Below are 24,255 nucleotides of genomic sequence, written 5' to 3'. Positions count from 1 at the left end.
TGAAGGTAGATTTGTCACCTTGATTACGATGTGTCCTTTCCTGGTGCCGGTGCGGTCCAGTTCACGGTGTTCCTTCACCATAACAATCTCACCTTCCTCCTCAACCTTCTGCATGTTCTTCTCCACCTGGTTGAGGATGCAGCAGTAGTCCTGCTGGGCTATACACACAAACTGAACAAGACCAAAGAAAACGAGAGGTAGAAACAGATTTGATTAATTTTGAAACAAACTTTTTCATCCTACATGACTAACAGTATCATAGTTAGATATATTTTAAACATGTATGATTTATCTGTTGCTGGATCGCCTTAATTCTTGATCTGTTAGCGTCATCAGAGATTAACAAATCTCTTACAGAGAAACTGACTGGAACTCATAAATGAAAGGCCAAATGAAAGTTAAATTAATACAACTGATATCAGCTGACTAGAAATAAATTCTGCCTGGCAACTTATCTATGATCTCCAGTGATAAATTATGAAAAAAGGGATTTCCTTAATTAAGCAAAGATTTTCTCATCCCAGCCACAGGGCCTGATGAGCTCAGCTCCTGATGATTAAAAGACTAAAAACATTTTAGTGTCTTTACTTTCACTCTTTGGTTCTTCATTCCACACATGATGTGATCTTGCTCTTTTAGCTGACCTATTCTCTTTGAAAATGGTTGTTTCTCAGTTTTACGGGGATGCTATTGCCCAAAATAACTGAGTGTCATGAGTGCAAACACCTTCAGCGCAAGTGGGTCACAGTGGGAATTAATATCATATGATGGCAGGGTTTGTGCCATGCTTTTTACACTGAGATGCAGAGGACATGGACCTGTTAACCCTAGCGGTGGAAGAGCTCTGCTAATCTCAATGGTCCTGTGCTAGAACATTGGTATATTACCTGGCAGTCGTCCACCTTGGTCTTCATCACACCCTTCATGTATTCCTTTTCCATCGTTGGCGAGACCCCAAAGCTGTTCCCCATACACAGGATTTCTGTCCGGCCATCTGGATACGTCACTTCCACCGAACCATTCAGGATCACTGACCAGGAATCCAACTAGCCAAAGCACATGATTACAGTAGTAAGACGTTGGAAGAAGAAAACAGTAAAAGAAAACAACAAATTTGAATTAGAAAGAAAAAAAAGACAACTACAACACGACTAACTTTGTAGATCAGATTAAGTTTAGGCTAGTAAAATTCTCAACAGCTGTTGTCCCTTAATGACTCAACGTTATTTTTCAAAAAGAACCATATGCAGTAACTACAAGGGAACGACTGCAGCTAACAGATGGGTTCTTACATTCCTCAGAGGGATACAGCAATAGCATGGGAATATTAAAACTGCCCAGCAAAACAAAACTAAAATAATCAGTAACAATATTGTAGAAGTGTCGTTACAAGAAGCAGAAATCGAATTCTTTTTTATCTTTTTGAACGATCAAGTAAAAATAAGGATGTTTCAAGAATTCCTGAAAAGCTGACATTTTAAAGATTCACAGCTTTCATCCCAAGAGCAACAATATGCTCAATGAACCCTGAATTCTCCATGACCGATCACTAAGGTGGCCCGGCCTTCAAGGCGAGCTCTGTTCTCTATTGTTTGAGCACATTATAGCCAAAAACAGCCAAATCGTCTTCATTGAAACTCATATCATGTCTTGACCAGACAGAAAGAGAATAATTGATGCCTGCTTTAGTTGCCTAAGGGATCCTAGAGAGGCCTGGTGATAAGAGGTGTCTGCCATTCAGGTTTAGTAGAGCAGAAAAAAACATCAAATGGTAAGTGAAAGATTCATTGGAGTGACTAAGGTTCAGTTTCTGGAGAGAAACACACACACACACACACACACACCACACACACACACACACACACACCACACACCACACACCACACACACATACCACACACACGGATAAATGTAATTAAAGGCAAGACAAAGTCACAAGACCAGGCTTATGTGTGGATGAATATGGACCACACACCTCCTCTCCATCATTGAGAACGATGGTGCCAGCGCGTTCGACCACAGCAAAAACCATGACAGCGCAGAGTTCCCTCCTCACTGACATGGTCATGTTCGCGAATGCTGGCAGTTGATGCATGAACTCCAGTAATTGCTCTGTGTGAGAGACAGAGGAGAGACAGCGGAGGAAGTGGAGGAGGTTGAGAAAAAGAGCAAACAGAGTCTTGACACCCAGAGGAGAGAAAGAGGACATGCAGTGCTCTTGGCAAGCCTGTACTGCCCTCACTTCCAGCCAAGGAGGCATGAGCTGGAGGCAGAGCATCAAAATAGGATCATCACCACAATGAATAGCCACCAGAGGAATCATTATCTGGAGAACATAAAGCCAAATATCAATTCCACCGATATAAACTTTCAAGGCGAGCCAAGAAAAATCGCTGACACGTCACTCAGTGACCTTTGTGTGGGTTCACTGGACACAATGAACCTCAGCTGAAATCATACTGAGTGCTCTGTCAGCAGTGATCAAGTTTAAACGTTTTGTTCACCCAAATTACCAAAAAACACATTTTCTCACACACCTATGGACGCATCTAACAGTGTAAACTGCATGGAATTTCCTTTGTGCAGGCAGTTTTCATAAGCAGAAAGCAGTACCGGCGATAACTGTACATACTAAAATCTGTGGCTCATGCGGAGTGATCTTTCTGTTCTTTTTTTTTTTTTTTTTACTCTTAACATATTTCCTCTCCTCATCTACCATCCACCTTGCCTTCACTGGCTAGCCAGCAGCAGTCTGGCGCTCAGGCTGACCTGTGCTTGGCATGGCAACAGCGTCGTGTGTGAAGCTGCAGAAGCACTAAAACTTTAATGTGCTGGGAGAGGTGAGGCGAGAGGATGTGCCGGAGTGACCTAGAAAAGCCTGCCGGCAGAGGGAGGGGTGTACAGTGGGGAGATCAGCGAAGGGGGGGAGGGGGTTGGTTGGTATTCATTCTTACTCTCTCTACATTCAATGCATCATCCTCCCCCAGTCCACATCTGTAGTTAAGCTCTGACAGTGTGTGCTTATTTTTCTTTTTTTTTTAAACATGCTTATCATTATCATTGGAGTGGAGTCATAGCTTTGAGGGATATGATACTGCAAACCTAATGTGGCTTTGAGAATTACTCGAAAGCTTACATCGTAAATGAGAGCAGTTCAGACTTCAGACAAATGTAAATTTACTGTGACCGATTTAAATGAAGGGATGGAGTGGCTTTTATAGAGTACTGAATTAATCTATAATTGGGACAAGTCCTGTCCCAGCTGAGAACAACTGTGTTTTTCACTGATGTCTTCGAATCACACCGCTCTCTAAAGAAGTCTTGCAAACATCACACTGTCAGGTTTGCACAAAAATAGACTGGATATATTTAAAATAAGCTGCACTGCACAGTCAAATAACTGTATTTGCTATTTCAGCTATTCATAAAGAGACACAGACGCTGTTGTTTATTCAGTGTGTTTTGTTACATGTAGCACAAACAAAAACAGACAACAAAACCCCTGACTGTGTGCTCACCTATGTCATCATCGGTTCTGTCCATCGGGTCCTTCTCCAGGCAGTCCCGCACGATGTCTCGGCTCATGAGGGGATCGGACGCCCGCTCGATGTCTTCTTCGTCGTCATCCTCCTCGGAGTCGACGGCGGTCTCTGGCAGGCCACTCAGGTCCATGTCACCTGGTTCGTTTTCTGTGGCCTATAAAAAGAGGAAACGAGGAGGAGGAATTAGTTATTGATTATTGACAAACATGGGGAGGGATTTGGCGTCTCCATCCAGCATCAGCGGTTGGGAAAACACACCTGGGTTTCTCATAACCTTTAGGTCAGAGTTCAAATCGCTGCAATAACCTCTGAGTCCATCTACAGCCATGTCTCTGCGCAAGACATTAAATCACCAACCTGCAGCTCATTACAAACACTGGTAGCTGCTGACAAGGCCAGTCACCAAACTTAAGTTCGACTGTCGAAACTCAGACAGAGTAGACTCATTTGTAAACAGCTAACGTAAAAATTAAGCATAATAAGGATGCAGAGGTGCAGGGCTGCACAGCAGATACACACACATGAAATCATTCCACAGCACAAACATCTGCTGCAACACAATGAATTTCCAAACAAAAGAAAATAAAAAAAAGATCTTCTGTAAAACTGTTGTGCAAATTTGACCCATTTCATGAAATGGATTCTAAGTATTCAGTACAGCATGAGAAAGACAGGCGTCAACACTGCATACCAAACAGTCGGCTATGCATAGTACCGAGCTAATTAACTCCCAACTTTCCCCTCCTCTTCCCCCTCAGCAAACTCCACTGCCTGCCTCGCAGCCAGACACTGTTCTTTGAAAGCACAAGATGAAATATGTGTGGAGCCAGGAAAATGAACTAAGATGAGGAGCGAAAGTAATGAAATTACTTGTGCATGAGCGATGCTAACAGAGTTCCTCTGCTATCATCAAAGGAAGTATTTCTATAAATGACAGAGGGGCAACATTGCCTGGTTCGAGCTCACACAACATGAAACCTTCTCACAGAATAAACCAAAGCAGTCAGAATAACAGAACCCCGGTGCAACAGTGAACCCTCTTACCTCAGTATGGTGCTCAACCTCACGTTTCTTACTAGACAGAGAAGAAAAGGTTGCCTTTGCAAACTGTCCACAAAATCCCAGAGCCAGACGCATCTTCACCTCCCAGACTGTCAGTCTGCTTTTAATTTTTCAAAGCTCAGAGTCCCCGTACCCGGTCTCTCACCGAAACCCTATGTCATTTCTCCTCAAATGCCATGTGCAAAAGGCTCATTAATGATTCAGGCCAGTGTCTGAGTGGCCATTTGGGCATCACTGGCACACACACACCCCGGCGGGCGGGGCCAGGGCAGGTCCTGCAAAGATGATGTGGGTGATGACTGTGAGGTACAGAGCAGTAAACAGTACAAGCAGTATTGTATTTCTGATCTCAAACTAAAACAAATAAACAGGAGTGACCCTGATCACTCTTTGTTTTAAAACCACACAAAGTTGCACGTTCATTACCCATTCTCAACAGATGGACAAAGGACACATTAGACAGGTTCACCTTTAATCTGCCGACAATCAACACGCCACGTGGAGACAGCTTGTTAAAACCCGAGAGCCAGCACGCTGTATTTAAACAAAGGTTGCCTGTGTGCCTTTGTATTCGTGCACAGGCTCGTCTTCGTGTCATGTATGCATCAAAAATCCATAAATGTGCAGTAAGCATTAAGAGTCAGTGGGCAAGTCAGGTGCTGTTAATATTTCATCAGGGCTATTCTTGGATCAATGCTTTCAAAGTCCTTCTGAAGGACCAATTTCATGATTTATTCAGACACAAAACAGTGCGCCATGTTGGCAGTGACGTGAGAATGATGTGGTACTCTTCATATGGTGCTTCAATTGTAGAGGCCAGCAGAGGCTGTGGAGATTAGAGCAGCAGCGTAGCCCAGTGGTTAAAGTATTCAGCGCTTTCCCTCAAAAATCGGCACTTCTATCTGCTCAGCAACTCTTCATACCAGCATCAGCATCAACGCTGAAAAATGTCACGCAGACTACGGTTAAAATTTAATACCACCATATTTCTTTGTACCATCGACTTCCTGTGGCCTCAAGTGTAAAGAACCAGGCCTCCCGTGATGTGTTTATTGAAAAGCACCCCCAGGGTGGACTGAAAACATTGCTGCTGATCAAGTATGTCCCATTATTAATTCTGAGACCTGCAGGGTGCAACTTTAGCTAACGATAAAATAATAATGTTGCATAAAACAAACAGTTTGAGGATTCACGCCGGGTACCCTAAGATATTAAGAGATGAATTTTAATCCTTTTCTCAATATTTAATGCTTGTACATTTTAATTCTGTGTGCTGAATCTAACAGTTAGGGAAGGGGCCTTATGATCTGTTGTTCATCACTGCAGACTGGTAAAAGACCGCCGCTCTTCTTTATTTACCACTTAATCTTCACTACAGGGGAGGTGCAGTAGTTACCCCAAGTGGTCTTGAGATAAATCTGGGGAGTCAGGAGGCGATTAAGAGATGAGGAAAGCAGAAAAAAAAAAACATTTCTGCAACATGAAATAGTTTTTGTTTTTCTCTTTAACTTGCTTCATAGCATTTCCTCTCCAGGGCTCTAAAATGATTCAGGTAAAATAAGGGGAAAAAAAACTTTTTGATTTTTTTCATTTGAACCCATTATGTGTAATTCAAAGACATATGCAAACAGTGACAAGGGATCACAAGTAGACTCTGGGTTTAACTGGTCAGAAGCTAAAAAGCCTGCAAATCCTCAAATTTGAGGCACTCAAACCAGAAAACGTTTTAAAAAGGACTCAAAAGATCACTTGATCATCCACACAGCTCCTGATTAATTTTCTGTCAGTTGATTTACTGTTTCAGCTTTAAACTGGACAAAATTTGAAGTGGAACGCACAGGAAAAGCAGCTAGCATACTTTACAAAAACCCTCCAGGTAAAAGAAGTACAAGCACGCAAATAAATCTGAGCTGAGCAAAGATGTTTGATCACCTGCGACAAGAGAGAGAGAGAGATTAAGACACTGAGACAAAACAAAGTTACAGCAAGGCATTTGAAGAAATCCGGTAAACAAGAAGAGAGGAGTTTTTGCTATAATTAAGTGAAAAGTTGTATGTGTAGGGATACAGCAAAGGACGATAAAGAAGGTGGGGAAAGAAGAGAAAACAGGACAGTGTGTGTGTATGTGTGATTCAGAGAGAGAGAGGGAGCGATCAAGAGACTGCCAGAGAGCTGCTAGCAGATGGCTCTAAGACCAGGATCACAGACTGGGGGACAGTAGAGCCTGTTCAACCTGCCCCCGCCAGCGCCAGCGTGGCCAAACATATACGCACACATCTACAGTGACACTCACTCGTTCCGGCTTCACACGCAATTATAAAGCAGTATTCAAACAATTTAATGCCCCCTGCACACACAAACACAAGCCAGGAAGATGACTGAACAAAACAAAGTGATTCTGACTGATGCCCCTGAGCACAGTCACAGGCACACTTACAAACAAACATACACACATAAATAGGCACACAGCAGGTGACAGTACTAGGAGCCAATGGGGTGGGTGTGCTATGTTAAGAGGATTAGTTGCAGGGTTTGGGGCACGTCCACAGTCACGAGAATTTGTGCGTATGTGTGTGCTCTTTTGAGCTGAACCCTGTTTTATTTACTGGGAAGGGGGGAACTGGACTGGACTGGTTTCTTTCTTTCAGGGTTATTTATTCACTGCCATTCCAGCACCACAAAACAAATTCTGTAAAGCCTAGCGTTGCTGTATGGAATGTTTCACCATAAAATTGCGTGTCAAAAAATTGCTCATAAATCTCCTTATCACATGATATTTATACGTCACAGCTCCCCAGGAGCTCTGTACTTCTGCTTTGAGGTGATGTGAGGAACAGCTGGAGTCAGGATGTAGGCTGGACCACCTGCTCGCAGCCACCAGCCTGTCTGCTCATCACCCGCTGAGCAGTGACAGTGTCCTATTAGTGTTTTATAGCCTATCCGGCTGCCAAGCGTTTACATTCTTTCCAAAATTTTTTTATTCTACTTAATGAGACTAACTTGTGCTCCCAGAGGTATATCTGTCATTTCACCAAGGACACCTTTGCCAAGAGCTTTAGTTCAAACCTCTTACTTAGAAACAGTTAGTTAACAGTTCATTTTACACTACTGGCAGGTTATACATGCCAAGTTAGTTAACACTAGAAAACAAATTTGATGTGCTGAAGTAATTTGTTTCTCTCACGATGTATTCTCCATTTGGTTACAACAACCTCTTGGATTTTTGTTGTACCTCAACAGGCCAAACATTAACTACTTGTTCAGAGTTGAAAATACAACAAAGGACAACCTTATATCTTAATATTTATAATACCTTACCAAATACCTTAATTTGTGCAGTTTTTTTTATGTTTAAAGGTGTAAATAAAACTGGACACCAAACCCTTGCAACACTGAGGTTTAATCTCATAAACTGTGTTAGGTCATCTACTAACTAGTGGTTAACAAACTACTGCACCCACTCAGCTATCCACGGGAGTCCAGGCTGGGGATCCAGCACCGAGGTGGGGAGGCCTTACCTGGTAAATGTCTGACAGGCTGCTGCTTCCAGAGTCGCTGGTGATACTACATCCTGAGTGGCTGGAGGAGACGTGGGTCACCTGTGGGTGCAAGCCGTCGGCCAGGTGAAGTCTGCTGAAGTCTGCGGGGAGCTGCACATACACATACACACAACATACACACAGATGGTCAGTATCAGCCGGCCCAGCAGCCACCGCTGGTCACTCACACTAACACTCATGCTGACTATCAGGCGTTTGGAAACACACTTAGCGGCATGTTGTCCTTCAGTTTGTCTGGAAATATAACGGGTAGATATGGTCTTCTCTGCTTTTCTCATTGCACTTTTTTCTTATTTTATGTTTTAAAGGTAACATACAGTAACCCTGAGCATTCCTATTATTTGTTAAGCCATTTATTTGTTGAATTTAGCCGTCAGCCAATGCCAGGTTTAAGACAATGTATGTTTTGCATTTGATTTATACACCAACTATAAAAATATGGCCCCTTAAGTCTTATTTGGAAAGTAGCCTAAAATAGTTAAAGGGCTGAATTAAAGGGATTTATCTTTGTCTTTGTTCCAACTGGTGTGATTACCCAACGTTAACAGAACAAAAACATTAATTAGTCCCACTGCAAGAGCTCAACTTTACACATAATTTGTTATCAAAGCAAAGGAAAAAGGGAGAAAACAGAAGTCGTTAATTAAATCATCCGACTTCATGGAATCTGTCAAAAATATTTATCAAATTAAACACAATATGGGACTGAAATACAGTACCCTCCTCTTCACCCACCCACGACGTGTCAGTTATAAAGAGCTGCTGTGTAAATCACGCATCAAAAAAATCTGATGTTATCTTGTAAATGTTAAAAGGGGAATCTAAAGGCTCTAAAAATCTTCAGCCTTTCAGTTTATGAGTGACAACGTAAAAACTTAACTGACACAAGGAAAATGCCAAAACTTGACTGACATATTTGATTTTTTCCCGCTTACACACGAGCAGATATTAGTGGTTAGACGTTAAATGCACTGGAACTCCTTCATGAACTGAGCAAACAAACAAGAAGAGCTGCATACATCAAGGAAATACCCTAATTACAGCATGCAAGTTGGATAATCTAAATGAACACCAGGCAGTAATGGGGAAACCCCTTTGAGTAATTCACACTGTTTTAAAGTACAAGCAAGCCCCGCTGTATTTAGCCATATTTTAAATGAGCCAACCCACTTCTCTATGGAGATGAGTCTGAATGTAAAATTCATCAGAAACCTCCTGCTGAAGTTTCAGGAGGGAGCTGAATTAAACAAAACTAGTACAGCAGCACAGTGACAGTTTTTGTGTTATTTTTAAGAACATGCTGTACTTTATCTATTTGTACAGCATCAGCTGAACTGAAGAAAATTAGGCAAACAAATAGTTGCCAGCTATTTTCATTATTTATTAAAGATTTCAGTCATTTTTCCTGCTTTTCTCTGTTTTACATCATTATCACTTGGATATAGGTTCTGGGAAGTTGTACTGGGCATTTTTCTCAATGTTTTGACATCTAACAGCCACTATTTAACAATTGATTGAGAAAATAATCAGTAGATTAACTGATAATTAAACTGATTGTTAGTTGTGGTCCTGTGCAGAATATTACAGTACTGTGAATCACCACTTTGGTTTGAAACTATCTATAGTGTGAATGTGATACTTAAATTATATTAACATCTGGATAATTCACCATCTATAAATGTCAAGCAGATATTATATTCAACATTTTATATCAAATTATATTTTATATTTTATTCTAAAAAAGAGCAATATATAGTGTTTTTGAGTTTAATGCATCACATCTGACAAGAATGCCAGAGGGGTGAATAATGAATTTAATCAAACTGCATGAACTGGTTCACAGGGTCTACAGACCTGAATATTTTATGGCTAAATGTTTTATTTACCAATATATATTTGATACTCAGCAGGGGGACCCCTCTGAACCACTTTCAACTCCACTTCTGGCTGTGGCAGATCATCAATATTACATTTTTACACGTAAAAGTCAAATGTGGCTGATTTAACTAGGTTGTTCCATTCATCATACTGCTGGATATCAGAGCTTTACAGTGAGCTTACATACAGCATGTTTTTATGCATGCTTCATATGGACAGTAAATAAGGTTTAGAATATAATTCATGGGCAGGGATTTTAAAGTCTTCCTTTGGGGAGTAAAAACTTTTAACTGAGCTTTGATAAATACCAGAAAACAAAGTCGCACTATGAGAAAATCAAACTTTTCTCCAATAAATCCTGATGTAGCTGTGTGACACTGGTCACTGGACCAGGCTTTTAGCTCTTCTAACACACACTAAAAGGTAAAATGCTCTCTGAAGTACAGTGGTGTAGTAGTGTCATCCTGATCCGCCTCAAAATGCACTTTGGGCTGTAAATAACTGCACTGCCTCAGATAGTTTTGGAAATCAGCCTCAATGGCAGAAACAGTGTAAAGTCTCACTTGGATGACAAACGGAATAGACTGGGTAGAAATACATCTTGGGAGGTTCATTTGCAAGTAAATGAGTTTGAGCCGTCATCTGCTCTCAAATGTACTCTATGAAACTGTCCATCGACACAGCCTCTGAAGTGCTTCTCTGCATTATGGCTTAATTAAAGGGTTTTGGCGATTGGAGGGAAAATGTTGTGCTGCCAGAATTATCAATGTGGAATACTGGAAACTAGTTTTGACTAAAAGGCTTCTCAATATTCATGATCTGCAGTGAAACTGAAGAACTTGAAGGTGTTGAGGCACTGAATAGATTTAGCAGAAGGCGTCGCAAGTTATTTGAAGACATTTCTGAGCAGTTTGTGAGGGGAAAACTGGAATATGAGATATATCTATTCACAAGGCACCTTTATGTGTCAGTGACAAGAGACTGAGAGCCAGACAGTGCAGCTCCTGTGGCACTGAGGTGTGATGTGATTACACTGTGTCATAGATTGCCATCACGTTTAATTATCTGGCTGGCTGCACTAACCAAAATGGTTGACCAGAGGGGCCAGTCAGTCACTAACCTGCCCCCCCCCCCCCCCCCCCCCCCCCGCTACCATATCCCATCCCCTCGTCTGGCCGACTTCACTCTGAAGGCCTCCAGCTGACTTCCATGTTATTATTACTAGCTGGACAATATTGTGTTACTGTGATGAATGCCTTTGTTTGTAACTGCAGCGATAAAGTCTCATCACATTTTCTTTTGATGACTTTTGGGACCAAAACTGGTTACGGTTCAGTTTATCACTCTCATGTAACACAAGCCTCAGAAGTGAAGTAACTGCATGTCTGAGCTGCCGCTGTGACCATTTATACTGATTACGAGACATTTGTTGTCAGAGTGCTGTGGCTTTGAGGCTCAATTTCAACTTTACTGTTATGTTGAAGGACATTTGGTTTTACAATGAGACTCCTCCTTGTGTAATATGTGCTAAAAAAACTACACTGGCCAGCATTTTTAACAAATTATTTAGCCATTAAAAAAATTTAAGTATATATCTGTGACCCATTTTTAAAGATTTACATCAGTATAAAAGAATAGGCATTCCTGGTTTAGGTCTTTACATAGGTTTGCTGGCAAAAACAAAAAAAACAAAACAAAACAAAAAAAAATACAGAAGAACCTCCAACAAAGAAATACTATAGCTAAAAACATCGCCGTTACATAGGCATCAAAATTTACATCAGCATCAACTAATCCCTCATTGTTAACATATCTTAACATTTCGGTGGCACACTCAATAAGTGGGAGTGCACTGGAGGTAAATGAATTGAATATTCTCATTATTGAGAGTACAAGACCAGTCATGTGGAGTTTGTCAATATGGCCTTCCAGCCAGGCACTGGAGTGGTCTACATGTCAATAATAATATCCCCACTGGTTTCCACCACCAGCTAGAAAAGGTCCCACTGCCTCCAAACAAAAAGCCCCTACATATATGCCCCTCCCCCTGGAAAGAGGGAAAGATAAAGGGAGGGCAGGAAAGAGGGATAAAGGGAGAGGATAATAAACACTTAATCCTTTCTCTCTACTCATTTAGGTCATCCGTCTGTTGGTCAATAAGCCAGGGTCCATTCTGTCCATAAGCATGTGGTCCATTGACCTCTTTGGGCCCAATGGCATGCGAGAGATTGGGCCAAGATGGATGCCAGCACAACAATAACGACATGCGCTCATTAAGCCTTTCCAATCAGTCGCATGACGACACGGAAATACGCGCACCGTGCGTCGTTAACCCCAATCGATCTGCAGAGTCTGAAATAACATGCTACTGTTTAAATCCGTTTGTAACATGCTCACGATCAGCCACAACACCAAACTGTGATTATTCTCCTACCTTACACAGCCCTCTCTGTACTCCTGTGCTCCAAATTCAGTGATCTCTCACAAACAAATGAAGTGAGCTCTGCAGAACTGCGAGCCAAAAATACGTACAATCAGCTGTCACAGGAGGATTAGGCATCGCTCTAATGCTCGAGCCACAACATTCAGTTCTGCCTACATGTGAGCAGATGTGGCCCTCCTTAAATTACACTGCAGACCTAATGACCTAGATTGCTGGGTGGAAGCCCTGGGTGGAAGCGCTGGCTGGCTCTCAATCTCTTTACCGCCTTTATATGCTGGGGGTGAATCTGTGCTACTACACTAGATGTTCAATGCTCTGGGAGGCCAAGCTCAGAAATGCAACCCTGTATGGCGTACAAAGCATCAGGGAGTCTCAAAAAAAAAGTCCTACTTTCTCTGAAGACACTCAAATCTAAATTGCCACTTTAATTGGTTTAAAATATTTCGCAACACAGAACAAAATAATTTTTCTTTCTGAATTCAAGTAGCTTAAACTGCCTGAAGCTGTACTGCTCCTTTAAAAGTTTCACGCGAGGTTTTAACTTTGTCTACCAGTTAAAGAGACAGCAGGCACATTCCAGAGTTTCCCCTGACCACAGTGGCAGCTTCTCGCTTTCCTGAGCCTCATGGATCAAAAGATTAAAACACTTTCAGCGGGGTGTCCGATTAAATGGGCCTGATATGGTCTTTGGGCTTTCCTCTCCCTACTTACAGCTCCACCAGTCAGCACCATGCATGCCAGCAGATAGACAGGGGGAGATGATTACCTATAATGAGGAATACAGTCCACTATACAGCTATTAGAATCACAGTTGTTCCAGATGTCACTTACTGTAAAAAGTAAACAGCTGCAACTAATCAATAAAACTTCAAAAAGTATGTCTGTTTGCACAGTGTTTATTTTACTGATTTTACTGTTTTTAACACGATTATAAGATTATATAATATATATATTTTAGTTACATATCAGGTAAATTAAAAAACAGGTTACAACAGTGGCACACAGAAGGCTATCAGTGTCAAGTCAATTTCCATCTGATTTATTATCTCAGCCCGGCGAGGCTAAAACGTTCGGGCACAGGTCTCCAGTATATGGACCTCAATTCCATAAAATGTTCAAAGATAAGGAGACAGGATTCATGGCCGAGCTATCACCAAAAGATGAAGCTATCGAGCTCCATAAAACCCGATCTATCAACATGAACTGTACTCTGATGGTGTAAGTCAGCATGTGCCTTGTTGCAGTAAAGATAAGATGCAGCTATAAGAATGGTAATCACAGGTCACAGAGAAAAGACACTGCAGCCAGTGGTCATGAGCCTACTATGGTGATGTCATTACTGTAATAAGATCTGGTGGCTGTTATTGACACTACCCATGGTGGGTTTCCTGCTGGGTTAAATGAATATTTACCCAAGGCTTCATTTATATGCTAAAAACATAAGAAAACAAAAAAAGAAATGAAGGGGAAGGGAGAAAGGGTAGAGAAGAAGGAGAGAAGTAGGCAATGTGAAGATATAAAATCTAAAGACCTCTACCAAGACAAAAAAATGACAATCAAAAATAAATCTGTGCCAAAATCCAAGTGACAAAAAAGGATGGATGGAGGAAAAATATGAAGCTAAATCACACATGCTGAAAGACAGCCAATTCTAAAATGAGCCAAACCGAGGTCGTGTCTCCCAGTGTTTTTCTTAATTGCTTTTCTTAATTGTGTTAACTTGTCTATTGGTTTAGTCCAACTGTAGGTGCTTTGCTTTGATCATGTTTTGGCTGTAGAAACGACTGTTTCCTGCCAGTAAGGATCCTCGAATTAGAATGTTGTACTACGTGAAGGCACATTTCCTGTTTTGCCTTTCCTTTCCTTGTTATTAGCAACTATAGTAACCACATAATGAATATTTTAAGGTGCACAGTGGCTACCACTCACCAGGTTCTGTGCTTTTGAAAGATTCCTGCAAAACCAGTCCAATCAATGTTGAGAGATCTATTTTGGTAAGGGGGGTTACTCAAATGACACAGCACATCTTTATGTCTATAGATTATACAGATCTAACCATATCAGCCAAGGGCAGTGCATGTCTATTTGTATAGCACCTTATGGAAACAAGGAAAGCACTTTACATAAGACATGAAAAGGCTGTAAGACATACAGAAAAAATGACTAGCCTCACTCATCGAGACCTGCCTTTGACAACATATGGCAGGTAAACAAACAGAATTACACTGATAAGCATTCACCTTTGGGAAAAAAACAAAAAAATGTGAAAAATCTTATAAACGACGTTTAAATATGCAACTACATAGGTTTCTAAGTTATAGGAGCTGAGGATGCTTACATCTGCAGATACTCTCAGTGGCCGTTGGTATCCTATAAGGCCTCACTGAGGGAAGCTGAACAAACTGTGAGGAAAGCCGATGAAATATGTCACCAACAATGGCACATCTATGACTATTATAGGAATATTAAGGTGATTTTTCGTGTGGCATCTGTGCTCTGCGATCCAGGAACCGTTCATCAGTGTGATTTACAACCCTGCCTGTGTGTGTGAGTGTGTGTGTGTGTGTGTGTGTATGAGTGCGCGCGCGTGTATGTGTGTGGTCCCGATGTGTGACTGATGCCAGCGGTGCTGACAGCCGATCAATCCGTTTACCGTTCAAGTGCAGATCAACTCAGGCCTCCGAGTGTCTGCTGGAGCTGCCGGCTGCTCCTAGCACCACGGACAGCGCCACCAGCAAGCGGCGGTAAACACAGTTAGCCGGTGGGTCACACTCGTGCTTCAGCCGGTTATCATCATGAAACAAAAAGGACCCGACACTCTAAAATATCAGCATAATTCTTTGAAAGGGCGGATTTTTTTTTCTTTCTTCCCCTTTAAAATAACTCATCTTGCACGTTTTACTGCAATGTTAATGGGGCTCCTTGAGGCTAAAAGGTGTGATAACTGAATTTAGGGCAGCTTCATCTCTGCACACATGACATCACCTCCCATCAAACCGCCCTGATCTACTGCTTGTTGTGTTTTTTTTTTCCTCCTCCAGTGCAAATGGCACCTGATGTGGTTGACTGGTTGGTGTGGTTAATTTCATGGGCACGTCTCATGGACCTACAATCAAGTACTGTCACCTCAGTACGTCGTAAAACATAATGAGGGCACAGACGTCGGTCGTTAAACACACATACATCTGCACCGCCAGGTCTGTGTGTGTCTGTGTGTGTGTGTGTGTGTGTGTGTGTGTGTGTGTGTGTGTGTGTGTGTGTGTGTGTCTTTAACCAAAGGAAAAATCACTATTATATCTCTAAATGGTCATGGTGTCATATTGGCAACATATCGGCCCAGTAGTTTAATAGGTTTCACTTCTTTTAAGATTTGTTCCAATATATCAATAATCTACTACGTTATTAAAATTAAGATCGAAAGGGTCCTTAAAATCCACGCGAGTGTGCGTGTGTCTGCGTGCGTGAGTGACAGCAAGCACATGGCGGCCGTTTCTAGTACAACACACTGACACACATCGGAGGCTCGACAGGGCAATAATCAGCCTCTGATCAACCCGTTCGGGTTTCTGTCTCGTCCTTGGTCTGCCCTGCGCTCATTCATCTTCTACAGACTCGATAGAAATCCGATGCACATCCATTATACGGCCGGTAATCATATCTAGTGGGTCATAAATGAAGGAGAAAAAAAAAACCAGAGCGACGGAGAGAAAACGTTACACGTCGATAGGCTACTTACCGGGGTTTTATCTTGCTGGCTCGGGACTCCATTGCTGTCTGATGCTGCTAATGGTTTCATAATGAAAAAATGTTCACCGGGCTAAAATCTAACATCCCGGACCTGCTCTATGCTACGGCATAGACCCCCATCTTCATCCAAGCCACCTGCCCTCTCCCCTCCCTCGGCTGCACCGTCTCTCTGGAAGGAGGCGGCGGCTTGACAGTTTTGGGAGTATCCGCTGTTCCCTGGCCTGATTAGACTCTCCAAACCAACACCAGCTTCTGCGTTTATTCCAGCCTCCCCGCTGCTTCCCACAGAAATATCTTTAAACCACAGAGGAAGAGGAAGAGAGCGAGGGAAAAAATATCCTTTTAACCAAGAGCAGAAAAAGCCAGCTTCTCCTCTCCGCGCACTTGACAATCACATATCCGGGCGGAGAGCAGCGACGCGCCGATAATAAAGCAGAAAACAGGAAAAAAAAAAAGATGAGAAAAATGGCTGACAACACTTTCACTCACGTTTGCTCCCTCCGCCTTCCCTCTCTAGCTCTCTTTCTCCCCTCCCTCTCCCGAAAGTGAAGCTACACACACGAAAACACACGCACACACAAACGCCTTTATGCACCATTAGATTATTTGAAGACCGAGACGCCTGCAGCCTCCACCGAGGTACTGTACGTTAAACCCAGCGGTTTGTTTGTAACGGGAGCAGGGGGATGTGTGTATGTGTGTCAGGAGGGGTAGGGGAGGGGAGGGGAAGGGGATGGTGGCGGTGGTCGGGGGGGGGGGCTCCTCCCTCCCTGACAGTGATGCTGTAAGAGCAGCCACTACGGCTGTGCTCCTCTGGAGGGCTTACAACGCCCCCAGCACGGACAGAGGGATGGAAAGAGGAGAAGGGCGGATGAGAAACTGAAAGTGAGGAAGAGAGATGAGATGGTGAGATGAAACGAGATGACACACAAAGCCAAATGGCAGGCAAAGAGTTGCAGACGAGTGGCGGGAGGACAAATGAACAAATAAATAAATAAATAAATAAATAAAGGTTTGCGAAATAGATGGATGGGTAGATGGTAGAAGGATGAAGGGATGGAAGGAGGAGAGGAGCACAGTGTGAGTAATGCCATTATCACGCTCACTTCGGCACAAGACAGCGGCTGGAGCCGGTTGGCATAGTAACCGCATGAAGGAAAGCCATTTCCTGGGCGGGGAGACAGAAACGGAGACAGAAGCACTTCCTCTTGAGAGGGTGAGTAAAAGAGGTAGACAGACAGAGAGAGAGAGAAGGAGAGAGAAGGAGTAGCATTATTTCTTGAGTAAAGGAGTAAAAGATGGAACTGGAGAATAGAGGCAGAGGAGAGAGTTCAAAATGGGCAAACAGCAGTGAAACACAGGGACTGGCATCAGTGATGTCACTCTGTCACCGTCACTCAGCTGGAATAGCCATGGCAACTGGGTGAGCACGAGCCCCCGGCACCCAACTAACCAACCACCCCCCCACCCACCCTTCCACCCATCCATCCACCCATCCATCCAGCCAGCCCCCTACACACCCTCCAGGGCCCTCAGTTGCTGTGGCGACGGAAGCAGCGAGACATGGCGAAATGGAGGAGGGAGGGGAGACGAGTGTTTGTAAAAGGGAAAGAGACAGAAAAAGTGGCAATAGACGCTGCCACTTCACCTTCACTCAGCTGTACTACAATGAGCAGCAGTGTCACTGACGGAGCTTCAAACAACAAATAAACAACACAACTGCACTTCTCTGCTTTGTGTGAGCAAGAGCGAGAGGAATAATATGTATGCGTGCGTGCGTGTTCAGGTGGCAGGCCATGCCTCGAGAGACTCTGGATGCACAGAAGGTCCCACGTATGAAGGTCTCCTGACAGACAGAGATATGAGGAGGCTGACGCTTTAAATGACAAAAACACATCACAGGGAACAATGAGGGATTAAAGGTCGACCAAGACAATAAACAACAGACCTCCTACAGTTCATATCCACATCAAAAAAAAAAAAAAACAACCAGAGATCCAGTTCACAATCTAAACACAAACAAAGACTTAATATCACCAACTGGAGCTGTCAGAATTCATTGTATAGAAGATGAAGATGAATTTTCAGTATCTTTGTCATTTTGAGGATTAAACCATCCCAAACAAAATTATTTATCAGATTACTAAATAACAAACATAATCATTGGTTACAACCATACATTATTTTATTTTTAATTATGAATCATGATAATATTTCTGAGCTTTCTAACTGATGGTCAGGTTTAAACTGTGCACAAATCGAACAAACCCCCAGACATAGACTCTCAAATATGAAAATAGTTTCCATGAACGATTAATGCACATTTGAAAACACCAACAGCTAATCCAATAAAACCAATAAAACGTCTGACACATTCATTTTTTTGTGTATGCAGACAGCTGAGGCTGGAGCTTTTTGTTATGGTGCTGCTCTGCCTCAGCCAATGTCTAGAAAGCAGCGTACTACTAGCTGGTTTTGGAGCTGCTCCAGTCAAAGCAACGGGGAAGTGAGTGGGAGGTACTGGTGGGGGAGGGAAGCTGGAGACCCAGTATGACATCACCTCTCTTGCCCCGAGCCATGATGTAATGTATCAAAACAACAAAAAAGCTCAGGTGCTTTGCTGTGCAGCCCGGTCATTAACATCTCCAACAATCGCCGGGGGGGTGGAGCGGGCCGGGGCATCATTACATCACCGCAGCAACGGGGACGCGTCTGGGGAATATCAGAGCGTCCTGCCCAACCCCCCACTCCTTGTTTAAAGCTTTCTAGGAACAAACAAGCCATTTTCTTACTGACTAATCACAAGCTAAATGTACAGGGAAGGAGGCAGGGGAGCATCGATCTTAAAGGGTTGACAGTGACGTGAAAAACGCCACTTGAGAACCCGACATAAATGCACTCATGCTCAATTGCAAAGTGTGCTAAATGCATGAGGTGGAGGAAGGGTGGTGGGGGCGGAGCCTCATCTGCCATTTGTAAACAGTCTGTGAACCCGGCATGCCTGCAACTGTTCCATGCATTTACAGCGTGGGCCATGTGATGGTTTTTGTTTGCTGATGCGTAGCATTAGAGACATAAAAACCTCATTACGCTGCTGGATGACACACCAGTGCACAAACTCATGACACACACACACACACACACACACACACACACACACACACACACACACACACACACACACACACACAGGCAAATCACGGGTGATAGCAGAAAAAGTGATCATTACATGTCAACATCTTTAAATGTCATCCACCTTCTTTAACGCCTTAATTCAGCTCTTTGCATTCATGTTCAGAAAAACAGCAGAAGACGCATTTCAAGCATTTCAAAAGTGATTTTAGTCAATATGTCTTACAGAGCATACAACATGAGCACCATGAGATTTTGCTGCATTTTTTTCTGCATTACAATCATAGCACCGCTGAGATAAAGGCTTGTACTTTAAATTAACTTCAGTTCCTTACTGGGCTTGGAGTGAGTGAGCAGGAAGTTTCTTCCTCAAGAAAACTTCAACAAAACACACGACTACTCATGGACACACACCGGCTATTACAGGATCAAACCTAACACTCTCTCATTTACTTATTTGTGTCTAACCTCGTTCAGTGAATTTGTATGAAAGCCAACAGAGAGCCACATGCAGAGGAAACGCAGCACTGCCGACTGCCAGCTCGGTGCATTAATCCTTAACGTCAGTCCCATTACAACGCCTCTAAACAGCATTGTTAGAAAGAGAAAGATGATCTAATAAAGACACTACATTTTCATAGCTGTTGCAGCCCAAGGGATTATTTCATTTATCAAGCCGTTGTCACCAGCAGGCTGCTCTGAAAATAATTTGGCAGAAACACAAGCAGTCAAGGCCGTTTAAAAGATTATGGTTGTAGGTGCACAGGGCAAAACATCTGTCATATCCCTGCACCTGCTGCAAGAAGCATATATCAAAGTGGGGCATGAAAAGTGGTGAAGTAAGATTTTTGCCAAGTGAGTGAAAAGTTGATGGTTAACTAGAGGTTTCCGGATCAGGTTATACTCTAACTGTGGAAGGTTATAAACTGGAAGTCTTTCGCTTCACAGTGACGGTGGGGGAGGAGGTGGAATGGTACTACAGGCCTACGGAGAAAAAAAAAGTTCATTTTTTTTGTTGATAACTGGCCAAATGGAAACAAAATGGTGTTACTGAATCATTTGCGCTGCCTTTCAAAAACCATGAAGGATGAAATTCATCACATAAAAGGCAGAGAGAACAATTTCCTACCAAATAACAGTAGCCTTAATAAACCAGACAATAAACACAATTTTTAAGGCGGCAGCTATCACAGATTCCCTTGAATATTTACAAACCACTCAGCAAACTGATTATATTCGCATACAGCCATGAGAGGAAAGGTTATACAAAAAGTAAATGACAATTCTTGATGATGAAATACTTTCAATAATAATCACAAACTGTTGATGAGTAAGAGGGAAGAGTCTGGGGTTGAATATTTCCTCAATGAGAAACACAGTCATTATGGCTTTAAAAGGATTTAAAACTGGGTTTAAAGTGGTATTTGTTGGAAGGTGAGTCAACTCAGATTCAAATGGATCTCTGGACGAGCAGCAATTGCTCATGTGGAATTTGAGTTAATTGATACCATCTTTTACAGCTTATCATTGGATCACATTGTGCAACTTCATGTTAGAAATTAACACCTCGAGTCAGTTTTATTTTTAAATTTTTACTGTAATATCCTAATGGACAATATCAGTATTGACTACTGCTTGAATATAATAATAAATTATGAAGGTTTGATTAAAGTCTCTTTTTTCATGTCTGTGTGCCAAACAATTGCTTCAAACTGAACTAAAAACACCAAACCACTATGACCACAGTCTTCTACCATGTTCTTGTCATTGTCTTTCTCAACATTAAGATGCATACCGGGACCGCACACCCAACATGAAGCAAGACAGATGTACAAATTTTATTTTAGACTCATGGAAAACTAATTTCAAACCCCTACTTACCCAGATTATCAATTTCTCAAGTAACCCCTGCAGCATCCAGCATTGTCTAACACCAGCTCAACACGGAACAGATCAAACAGTTCTCCTATCAATGGTTTAGTGATTCTGATCAAATTTAAGTGACGGCAACAACAAAAACAGCAAATATTGTTATCCTCACCATGCAGGCTCATTACCATCTAAATAAATGTCATCTGTCAACCCTTTTGAAAATACTCATCTTTCAAAAAGGTCTTTGAATGTCAAAACTGACATGAAAAGCACATCAAATGTCAGTAAGTGTGTTCTGTAACACTGGCTGAGAAATGAACCACGGCTGGTTGTAAATGAGTAGCTCAATTTCAGCTGTATTATCAAGTATGAACTCTGCCCAAAAATATCTGTGCTATTTCCATCAAAGCACAATGTTTGATACGATGCTATAATTAACTATAAACGCAGATTCTGCTTTTGCTGTTTGTGCTAAAAAAAGAGATGCTCGGGAGTTCAATTCAACGAAACAAAGGAAGGAAGGCCGACTTTAACTGCAACTAAAAAAGCATATTTATTAGATGCTACAGAAAAGAATCAAACTTTGTCATCTTTCATCAATCACAATTCAATAAACACGGTCAAGTCATTTTCACTGTCTTTACTAATTTAAAAATAATGCAAAAGTGAATAGTGCTGAAACAATTAGTTGATTAATTGGTCAACACAAAATTAATCAGCAACAATTTTAATGACTGATTAACCCCCCAAGTGACTGCCAGTTATTCACTGGTTCCAGCTTCTCAGGTCAGAGTGTTTGCTGAATACGTCTGGGCGACGAAATGTCTCTGAGGCAAAACAAGCAATTTAAATATGTCAGCTTGGGTTTAGACAAATTGTAACAGCATTTATGTTTATGGACCAAAAGATTAATGGATTCATTGAAAAAATAATGAGTTGATAGTGAAAATAAACAGAAGTTGAGGCTCTAAAAAGCTCCGTTGGATAAGAAATCCATTGGAGTCCAAACATCCAGAGATGAAGGAATGTAGGAGGCAAGAAAGCGGTAAAAAAAAAAAGAGTATACAATGAACCGTTTCTGCTTTCACCGCTGCAGTTCCTACACAATGTCTATTCAGAACTGAGGCTTTTGTATCTCTGCACAGCTGAAGCAGAGCAGGTTGTCACAAAGGACAGCTCTAAAAATAGGAGCTTGGCTTTTCCTCGGCCGAGAGTGGCAGGTTTGTTCTCTCTGCTCTCGCATTTCTCAGCAGGTCTGACTGCTCAACACCTTGAGCTCTGATCTTTTCAACCTCTTCCTTGCTACCCGTTTCTGCACGGACACTGCAGGACTCCGTGATGAAATACTGAGATATGACATATTTGTTCCAGACCTAGCAGGGGATGGTGATACTACGTTTATATGCCTTATACCTGAAGTCCACGTAGCACACATGTTAAATACGTCTTTAAATAGCTGTTTTATGCTTGGATAAGTACCTTTCAAAGATGTCATAATCAAACACTTAGCACATTAACACTGCTGACAGCAGATCATTGCAACACTGAGGCAAGACTCACTAGAACCATATCCACACAGCGGGGATAATAATAATCCCAAGAGCCTAAAGACAGTCAATACCATTATCAAGCACATCAGCAGTCTTTCACGTACTATGCACCTCAATCAGCTAAATTGGTACCATTATCTCAGTTTACAGGCCCATAAGCTGTACCAGAAGTGATGTTTATCAGTTCTCTATCATCACTTGGTGACATGATGAGGTCCGTTCTCAACCAAGCACGCTTATTTTTAGATCCAAAAGAGGATAATATGTGTTAAGGGAAAAGATGGAGCTTTTTTTTCCCCCTTTTTAATCAGCGTAATAATTCAATTCATGTTGCTGTTGAGGTGGTAGAATTGGAGTGTCGTGCAGGTGCTGCTTTTATCACCCTCCATGCCAGAAAATGGAAGGTATTTATTAAGGAAGTCTACCGGTAGCTGCAGATACGACAAACAGGGAACACAGGCAGATAAAACCACTAGCAGAAGCACAAACACAGACAGCTAGGAAACGCAGAGAGGCAGACAACACTCACACTCACATATAGTAAACACAACAGACAACATTGTTAGCAGATACGGTACCTGAGGTTTATTGCATTCCTGGAAGCCGGGTTAAGGAGAGAGCCATGAAAAGAAGAGAAGGAGATGAAAGTTATCAAACATGCCGCTTGCCAGTCGCAGGGTGTGAGAAATTGCGGGTGAAAGTTTCACTGCCATGTTAAAATGTAACGTTCGGCACCAAACCGAGGAAAAATGTGTGACTTAAACACAAACTGAATGCAGCTGCATGTAACGGCTTCCGGAAATCTTCCTAAAACTGACGTTTCTCCCAGTCAGACTAAAAAACATGTCTCTTGTGTTCAACAGAAAACTTTATTTGTTTTGAAAACAAACATTATATCAACCTACTGGCAGAATCTTTTTCACTGCTCTCAGACTCGGCAGATTAATGAATATTCAAAGGTGAGAATTCAACCTTCTCGCTGCTCTTAGTCAAGGACAGGTAGGAAACACACAGACACATGCATTATTATTCTGGTTTGCACACACATCCTTTCATTGTAGCATGCCTGCAGATTACTGAACAGACCACTTTAACTTCTCAGCTTCCTCATTACCACTGCAAGACAGTTTCAACCTCTAACCAAGCAATAATACTCCAATTACAAAGGTTGCAGAGGATACTACTTCTGTCTCTAAACTGCAGAAAATATCTAATAGCATTTTGTCTAATTCCTATTGACTCTGTCTTACTTTCATTGTCCAGGTCTGTACTGTGGGTCTTCATATGCAGTAACAAACTTCATTTTGAAGAAAACTAATTTATCTAAAGAAAAATACACAAATTTAGCCCCACATTTTCCAAGATAGTACATCAGTGGTTTACAGCTCTGCTCTTTAGCTGCTTATGCTAATGCTAGCTTCAAAGGCAGGATGAGACACCTCAGTAAAAAATGGCATTGTTGAAGGAAT

The 24,255-nt window shown here is 42.1% G+C and overlaps 1 protein-coding gene across 9 annotated transcripts in view; it reads right to left on the bottom strand.

The window, feature by feature from the left end:
- rapgef2b (Rap guanine nucleotide exchange factor 2b) overlaps window positions 1-24,255 on the bottom strand; it is a 95,922-nt gene that overhangs the window by 16,901 nt on the left and 54,766 nt on the right. For 6 of the 9 annotated variants that reach the window (XM_041047843.1, XM_041047850.1, XM_041047846.1 and 3 more), the window contains 6 exons: window positions 23,365-23,382; window positions 8,123-8,254; window positions 3,519-3,696; window positions 1,976-2,112; window positions 888-1,046; window positions 19-171 (listed from right to left, as the gene is read on the bottom strand). In XM_041047843.1, coding sequence (XP_040903777.1) covers window positions 19-171; window positions 888-1,046; window positions 1,976-2,112; window positions 3,519-3,696; window positions 8,123-8,254; window positions 23,365-23,382 — 777 coding nt within the window. The remainder of the gene's footprint in view (window positions 1-18; window positions 172-887; window positions 1,047-1,975; window positions 2,113-3,518; window positions 3,697-8,122; window positions 8,255-23,364; window positions 23,383-24,255) is intronic. The other 3 variants (XM_041047847.1, XM_041047849.1, XM_041047851.1) reach the window with 2 other exon arrangements.

Source organism: Toxotes jaculatrix, chromosome 10 (genome assembly GCF_017976425.1).
Source record: "Toxotes jaculatrix isolate fToxJac2 chromosome 10, fToxJac2.pri, whole genome shotgun sequence".
NCBI classification, from domain to species: Eukaryota; Metazoa; Chordata; class Actinopteri; family Toxotidae; genus Toxotes; species Toxotes jaculatrix.
Note: the sequence above shows the minus strand (reverse complement) of the source record. Positions and strands in the feature narration are given on the sequence as shown.